This window comes from Electrona antarctica (genome assembly GCF_951216825.1).
Source record: "Electrona antarctica genome assembly, chromosome: 17".
Taxonomy (NCBI): domain Eukaryota; kingdom Metazoa; phylum Chordata; class Actinopteri; order Myctophiformes; family Myctophidae; genus Electrona; species Electrona antarctica.
The window spans coordinates 21,503,313-21,511,825 of NC_136798.1; the positions used below are offsets into that span (position 1 = coordinate 21,503,313).

The 8,513-nt window shown below is 41.5% G+C and overlaps 1 protein-coding gene across 1 annotated transcript; it reads left to right on the top strand.

Annotated features, from left to right (window-relative positions):
* Nucleotides 1-4,672: 4,672 nt before the first annotated feature.
* Nucleotides 4,673-5,221, top strand: uts1 (urotensin 1; the record flags this gene model as incomplete). Its single annotated transcript, XM_079526189.1, has 1 exon — nt 4,673-5,221. The coding sequence occupies one exon, from the start codon at nt 4,673-4,675 to the stop codon at nt 5,219-5,221; it is 549 nt and encodes a 182-aa protein (XP_079382315.1).
* Between the last annotated feature and the right edge of the window lie 3,292 nt (nt 5,222-8,513).

An 8,513-nucleotide genomic window follows, 5' to 3' on the forward strand; every position in this document is an offset into this window, starting at 1 on the left:
CTGCCAAAGAGGGAGCACAGACCCGTTTTAACACATTGTGTGCCCAAGACGTCTGTGGACATCCTGGGTATTACCCCGCGTGTTGTGCCCAAGACATCTGTGGACGTCTTTGCAAAAAGAAAAATGAATGAATGTAAAACGTGGGCACCCTGGGTTTTTTTTTTTAAAGTGTTGTGTGGGCACACAATGTGAGAGATTGGATTAAGTTGTATTCACATAGGCTTTAAACGTTTACAATGTTGTTTTAACAGGATAAACCATTTCATGTTTGAATTGATTGACTGACTTCTGTACCATGGCTTCATGTTTTACATGAGAAAATAAATGAACAGAAATAATTCAAATATCAATATAGCTGGAAGCAGCGATAAGACGGGCCAAGCAATAAGACACATCACACCTGTGTGAACTGAGTGGTGCAGGTTGCTCAACAACACCGCTGGCTGGCTGCAGTTATAGTGCTCAGTGTGAATGGCCCTTTTAGGCTGCTTTAGGACACCCAGTGGTATTGCAGCTGTTCGTACCCCAGACAGACTGACATATACATTGCATACATACAGACATACACACTCGGCCAGTCATTGGATCGGTTAGGCACCGCTCAAAAACGATATGCAATATGCACAATAAGCCATAGAAAACGTAGAATACTGAAGTGAACAAGTTCCATGGCATTTGGCCAAACAAGGCATGAGTTATGTCTGTTCAAAGTGGCTGTTATCACTGCTTGCTGTGATAACGGCAACAATGCCAACTTCTGTTGGCATTGTTTCTTTATGTTCTATGTACTGTGTGATCTGTTTGTTTCCATATGTTTTATGTATATCCTGATGACTGCTGTGCACAAAACAAATTTCCGAAAGGACAAATAAAGTATCTATCTATATCTATCTATGCAGCTGTAATATATATATACATTATTATTTTTTTGAGTGGTGTAAACCACTCCTACAACTGGCTTTTGTGTGCATAAAAAAATGACCATGGTTGCTATGTTCAAAATAATTTCTGACGTAATTAAATCACACCCGGGTGAACTGGATGACCGTAGCAACCGTGGTCATTTTCTCTGCACAAAAAAAGCCAGTTGTGAAATCACATCCGGGTGTGATACATACATTTATCAAAAATGATATCTTTTTTTACTTAACATATTTTGTGTGATTTCATTACGTCAGACATTACGTCAGACCGCAGCTGATCATGCTATATAAAACCTTACACCACTCAGTTCACACGGGTGTGATTTTTAACATATACTGTATAGTTTCATAAACATGACTGCATTTATGTACTGTAGGGGCAGAAGAGTTTTCATAAAACTCTAAAGCTTCATTTTAGCCGGGGAGCCCCTCACCCAAAATTTGAGAGAACCTGTGATGTCATGACATACTTTTTATTTGTGTTTTTTCACAATGCTTGGAATGGATTCAGAATCATGAAAACCCCCTAGTTTAACATGTCACGTGCTACTTAAAGCATGATGAAACCCCCTAGTTTGACATGTCACATGCTATACTTAAAGCATGACGAAATTTGGAAGTTTTTGCCTTATATTGGTTGTCTATGGTGTGGTATAAAAAAATCACACCTGTGTGAAGTGAGGGGCGCTAATATATTAAAGTCTAACTCATGTTGTTTAGGTGATGTAATGGTGGTGTAAAACAAATGGTGCCAACACAAACATTAAACGCCATTAACAATAAAGAGACAATATGACGTAATGAGGCACATTATGACGTGAATTTCCCCTTCATTGTCAATGGCTTTTACAAAACAAACATTGAACTAAAGACAAACATTAAACCTGTGTATTGTATAGGAGGGGCTAGCTCCCCTCAAAAATGGTAGAGCAGACCTCTCATTCTGTGGACCTTAATGACCAAGTGAATAGAAAAAATCACACCCGTGTGAACTGAGTGGTGAAAGGTCTTATATAGCTGTGGTCACTGACGTAATGTCTCATTCCGGCCAATCACAATGCACCATGCTAATTTTTTGACGCACAGACAGACAGACAGACAGACTAACAAAGCCAGTTGTAGGAGTGGTTTACACCACTCAAAAACACAAATAAAAAGTATGTCATGACATCACAGGTTAATCTCTATTCCTTGAGCTTTTTGAGTGGTGTAAACCACTCCTACGACTGGCTTTGTTAGTTTACGTGTCTGTCTGTCTGTCTGTCTGTTCGTACCAAAAAATGAGCATGGTTGCTACGGTCACCCAGTTCACGGGTGTGATTTCATTACGTCAGACATTACATCAGACATTACGTCAGACCACAGCTGATCAGGCTATATAAGACCTTACACCACTCAGTTCACACGGGTGTGATTTTTAAACTTAACAAAAGCCCAGAGATAAAGATAATCGTTTCTAACTCCGGGTGTGAAACAACTGATCTTATAGTTTGGCAATGTTATGAAGGTGATAAAAACAAGTGTGAGATACATTAATTAACATGCTTATCTAAAAGCATAGATTGATCTAAAATAATGCCAAGGCATGGGGTTAGTAACCTGACTCCTCCAGATGGGGCAGCAGAGAGTACACTGGGTTCCCCCCTCCTGCGGGAACCCAGTGTACTCTCTGCTGCCCCATCTGGCGGAGTCAGGTTATGGGGTTAGTGGGGTTATGTGGCAGCGGTGGCCGAACGGATTGAGGAGCGGTCTTGATACCGGAAGGTCGCTAGTTCGAATCAGCGGTCCGACACGTTAAAATTACCACCGCTGAAGTGCCCTTGAACAAGGCATTGAACCACTACGATGAAATGTGTTCTATGAGCATGCAGGGCCTGGCTGGAAACAAGTTCTTGAGCTTAGCCCAGATACCCTGGGTAAATATAGTAATCATTTCATTTCATTTCATGCATAATTCTGTTTTAATGACCCAAGGCGGTCGGAACTCGGCATGCAACGTCTGCAGCAACCCTACTTGGGGCAAAACTTCTGTTTTGTCTGGATTCAGTTGCAAAAGGTTGCTAACCTGCATGCAGTTCTTGATGGCAGTAATACATTATATGTATATGGATATTGTCAGCATAACAATGATATGTGATTCCCTTGAAGGTGCTAATAATGGGTCCTATAGAAGAAGCATATACCGGTATAGGGCAAACAGGAGTTCACCTAGCACGGCACCCTGTGGAACACCACATGTTAGTTGTGGATTCATATAGGCCCTTCGGCCTATATGGTCCCTCTATATTATCCCTCAATGATGTTAGGCCTATACCTGCCCTTGGATTATACAGTATAGGCTATAGTAGCTATGTATTCAGTACCTATATGAGCAGGTGAAGGGTTGAACACTACAACTGGATCAAAACTTGCCATAATGTTTTTGTCAACAAACAAAACATGACGTTTTATCAATCTATCCAATCTAGGGCGGAGGTTAATTCTCTGGCCGCAGTGCATGCCGACGGAGTTATAGTCTAAATGTTAAAGTAGCCTGATGTTAACTCATATAACACCTCGTATTTCAGCTATTAATATAAGTTAATATAATCAGTCGTTCGAAAGTGGCTGGCTTCAATAGGCAAGGCTAGTAGCAGACTCGCAGGCCATAAAGGGATGTTGAACGGGCGCAGGTTCAGCACCACGGCCAGTTCCCGTTGTGCTTTGGCTGCAGCTTAGTGATGATTGTGAAGCCATGCGGAAAGACATCACGATGTCTAACAATGCATCATGTGATATTCTAAACTGGCTCCCAATCATTCTAACCCAGGACCAGAAACTAGACCTGCAATCAACTTTTTTTTTCCCCCTGCTATTTTTGCTTTAACTTTTCTTTAGTTTTTCTTCGGAAGTCATGTCTGGCCTTCGAATTTGACAGATTCTGTTTATACGGGACTTAATACTTTGAGCAAAAAGACACGTCATGTCATTTTGTGCCCATCTGGGCAGTGGCACCATCAGCTTTAATTCTTAAGGACGTTGCCTTTCAACCGATATTGTCGCCTAATTTACAAGCTGTATGTGTGCTCGCTTTGACGTCAATGGGGAGATCTTGGATGTATATAACACCTCGCCGAGGGGCGGGCTTCTCCAATCCGCCTTCACTTCACTGACCGGCCACAAAAGTTGAACCTTCTCCACGAAATAAAGTAAGTGCTTCCTTTTGCTTCTGTTCTGCGACCGAATAGTTTGTTCAAACAATTGACTGCAGATCCAGATAACCTGCTGCCAGATAGTTTAATTGTTAATGCAATAGGAATGTAACCTCAGTCAAACCTATGGGCTAACAACATGTTTTAGAGTAGAAATTTAACTCCGATTGCAATTTTGATGAACCTACATCGGTACATCCTGCACATGTTTTATTCGTTTAAACGTGTTAATTAGGCTATACGTTTGTAGCTTTTCTTTCACCAATCTTTCATATTGGGGACTTTCTGCTCTGCTCACGTCTAAAATGCATGGATTATTAGGCCTGCTTAATTTAGTCTTGAGAGAGAGAGAGAGAGAGAGAGAGAGTGTGTGTGTGTGTGTGTGTGTGTGTGTGTGTGTGTGTGTGTGTGTGTGTGTGTGTGTGTGTGTGTGTGTGTGTGTGTGTGTGTGTGAGAGAGAGAGAGAGAGAGGGAGAGGGAGAGGGAGAGAGAGAGAGACTTTTTGCTCAACCCATGTCACTTCTCCGCAGGGTAGATTCTATCATCGTCCACTCCACTATGAAATCTGCCCCGTTGCTCCTGCTCCTCGCCTCGTTCCTCCTCACGTCACACATCATCCGGCCCGGCGCGTGCCGACCGCAGAGCCCGCCGGGCTCGTCGTTGGACGACGTGGACGGCCGCTACCGGAGCCCGCTGGACGACGCGCTCCTCAAAGCCGCTGGAGACGGCGCCGTGTCTTACCTCCTGGGCGAGAAGATCCTCCGGTTCCTCCAGAGGAACCCGCGGCTGAGGAACCCCTCCAACGCTCTCCTGCTGCCCCGGTTCCCCCTCCTCGACGACGAGGAGGAACAGGTCACGGCGACCACGACGCAGCTGGACGCAAGAGCCCTGGCGCACCTGGCGCGCAGCCTGGCGGCGCTGGAGTCAGAGCAGGGAGACGCGGGGGACGCGGCGGGGCTGATATCCAAGAGGAACGGCGAAGACGCGCCCATCTCCATCGACCTCACCTTTCACCTGCTCAGAAACATGATCGAAATGGCCAAGATGGAGAGAATGAATGAGCAAGCGCAGATGAACCGCAAGTTCCTGGACGAAGTTGGAAAGTGATAAAAGTCGATGCAGTTGTTATAGGCCTACAGCTCAGTGGTTCTCACAGTTTTTTTATTCGAAGGACCCCGACTCTGGGAGTGTACAAAACGGACCCATAAGGGTAGGCTACATTTGTATACTCTCAGAGTTACAAACCTGTAAGGGTTCATTTGGAACCCCTTCAAGGAACCCCGATCCCTGGACACCACTTTGAGAACCACTGTTGCAGCACTACGAAATAAAACGCCACATTATCTCCTCGCCGTCTTTCAAACCCTTCAAATATTTTGTTTGCGTTTACTCGTGATGTCTGCCTTCCTCGCCACCTTTCACGTAACGCGTTCAATTCTGTGCCATTTACACCTGATCCAGACCGTGCGTAAATGTAGCCCCAAATGTTTCTTTCCAAAACGTTGCAGGAAAATGACTTGGTTAATGGAAAAAGAGTCTCGACTGCACTCCCCACCGCTCAGCGTTGGACTCACGGGAGCGCTTTTGTCATTATTACCGGATTTTACGCATCAGATTTCATGTTCACAATCTGTCTGATAATCTCACAAAAACTGAATAGATTCTTTGGAGGTATCCACTGCTTTTGGCTAATAGATCAATTCCTGTTTTAAGATTGTAATGTGGAGCTATACCATCACATCTTAGAATCCAACCAATGGTTTATTTTGTTTATTTATTGAATTATCACTTAGTCAATCGGGTGTGGTGAGGACTCAAACATTATAGGCCATTATAGTGTCCAATTTTGTACACAAAGCTGCAGAAACTGTTAAATTACTCTTAATCTGGCAGGGTAAGGACCAGCATGGCAAAATAGATCCAGTGAAAAGTAACATACTGTAAGCATTCCAGAACCACACAGAGAAGCATGTTAAAAAAGCAACAATTGACAGAGAGTGAAAGTCAAATTTGGTTCTTTATGGGAGCCAGTTAGATCAAATGTGACTTTTCTATTTAAAAAATATTCGTCGTGAATAGAAAAGGCCTTTTTGGCAGTGCGACTAAATTGTTGTGATGCATCATGAACAAGGGACTCGTTTGAACTAATTCAACACCAATGTTGATGAAAGATATGGAAAGCTGTTAAAGTATTGTGTGGTGGCTGAAAGTACATGTATTTCGCTATCCCCACAGACCTGTTTTCAACCACTTAAGCCCTATTTCAAAAATAGCAGCTCACGTTATGAGCTTGTACAGCTGCTATTTTCTCTATTTTTGAAAATATTTTAAATATTCGGAAATATTTTTGAATTTCACCTATAATGATATGCCCAAAGTAGGCATGCCAGGTTGAATGTAAAGGTTTAAGGTTGGGAGGAAGGCAGGCCATACTTTTGACACTCAAAGTAAGTTACTCTTTTGCTGTACAAAACGGTTCCCTTTCTGATAATTTATTTTCCATAGCTTGATTTTGAGCTGGTGCATATGTATTATACTCACTGTAGCATGCTTATACTTTCAGAAAAGTAACAGAACAAACAGCTATACATTTTGTTTTAGCAGTAAAGCTTTTTGCCATTTATATTTTGTAATAAAAAAGTTCTGAGTAAAAGAAAAACGAGTTTTATGTCATTGTACAGAATAGATTGTATTTTGGCTTGGTGATATTTTCATTTTATTATTTACACCATTTTGTTTTTGAGGGGCGCCCTCCTATATACAGCTTTTGTCCCCATGCACACGTCTCCTATTTACCATTGTATTGACAATGAAAGGAGAAATCAGGTCATATGTGCCTCAAATATGAATTTGTGGCAACACAAACATTAATTAAATGTAATGTACATTTACATACAATGAATGGAAAATTTACGTCATATGTAGACGAGCAAATTGGCTAACCAATCACATAAATTCAGTTGTTCATGAACTGATCTATGATGATGTATATAATGATAAGAGCGCCCCTCACATCACACGGGTGTGATTTTTAAAGGATGATGTTCTCAAGGATGATCATATATGATAGAAAAGAAAAGAAACAAAACATTTAACAAAAAAATAACACTATACCAAATGTGACAAAAAGGCAAAATGAAAAATAGATACTGATACAGACATGATACTGACCGTGATCCTGACTTGATACTGTTATGATACTTGATACCTACCTCTGATGCTTGTATGAGCTTTTACATCAGGACAACATCAAATATTTTAGCACATTTATAAATTCCCTTCCTGGAAAGATATGCTAAAAAGGTGCCAAGCTAAACAGTATACTAGCCAGATACTGTATATTCTCTATCAAACAGCTTTGAGGATTTGTGTAAACACAAACATTTTCTTAACACAAACATTCCATTGAATTCCATTGACAATGAATGGCCAGCTTTGAGTGTTTGTGTAAACACAAACATTGAAGACCAAGTTGAGGACGCAAATTGTGATTAGCCGGAATGAGATGATGTATGATGATAAGAGCGCCCCTCACTTCACACAGGTGTGATTTTTTTAAGTATGGTTGACAAATATTATTGTTGAGTGGTGTAAACCACTCCTACAACTGGCTTTTGTGTGCATAAAAAAATGACCATGGTTGCTATGTTCAAAATAATTTCTGACGTAATTAAATCACACCCGGGTGAACTGGATGACCGTAGCAACCGTGGTCATTTTCTCTGCACAAGAAAAGCCAGTTGTGAAATCACATCCAGGTGTGATTTCATTACGTCAGATCAGAGCTGATCAGGGTATATAATACCTTACCTTATATAATACCTCACTTTACGTCAGACCACAGCTGATCATGCTATATAAAACCTTACACCACTCAGTTCACACGGGTGTGATTTTTTAAATACAATCCAAATGTACATTTAAAAGCAACTGTCGTTGACCAAAGTGCTGAACACTAGGTATTAATCATAGAACAAACAAACACTGTGACACAGCAGTTTGACTACTGTCCTGCAAAGCAAATGTTCCAGGTTCAATCCTCATTACAGCCACTTAGTGCACACTAAACTCTCCACTCTGAATAAGACTGTCAACTAATAAAGATATAAAATGATTTAAGGAATAAAAGCACACTGTCTGCACTCTTTAATAGGCAACATTTCAGTCAAGGACCTTCTTCAGGCATAATATGAATAAGGTCCTTCCTTGACCAAAACAAAACGTTGCCTATTAAATCATATCTTTATTGAGTGCAGACAGTGTGTGGGTGTCTTTGTACATTCTACGTGTCCACTCCACCAACGCACCTGCCAAAATGTGGGTGCCTGTTCTGTGTATGTGTTAATGGTGGCACCCTGTTCGAAGTCGAACTATAGCCTACAAATACTTTTGTACATCA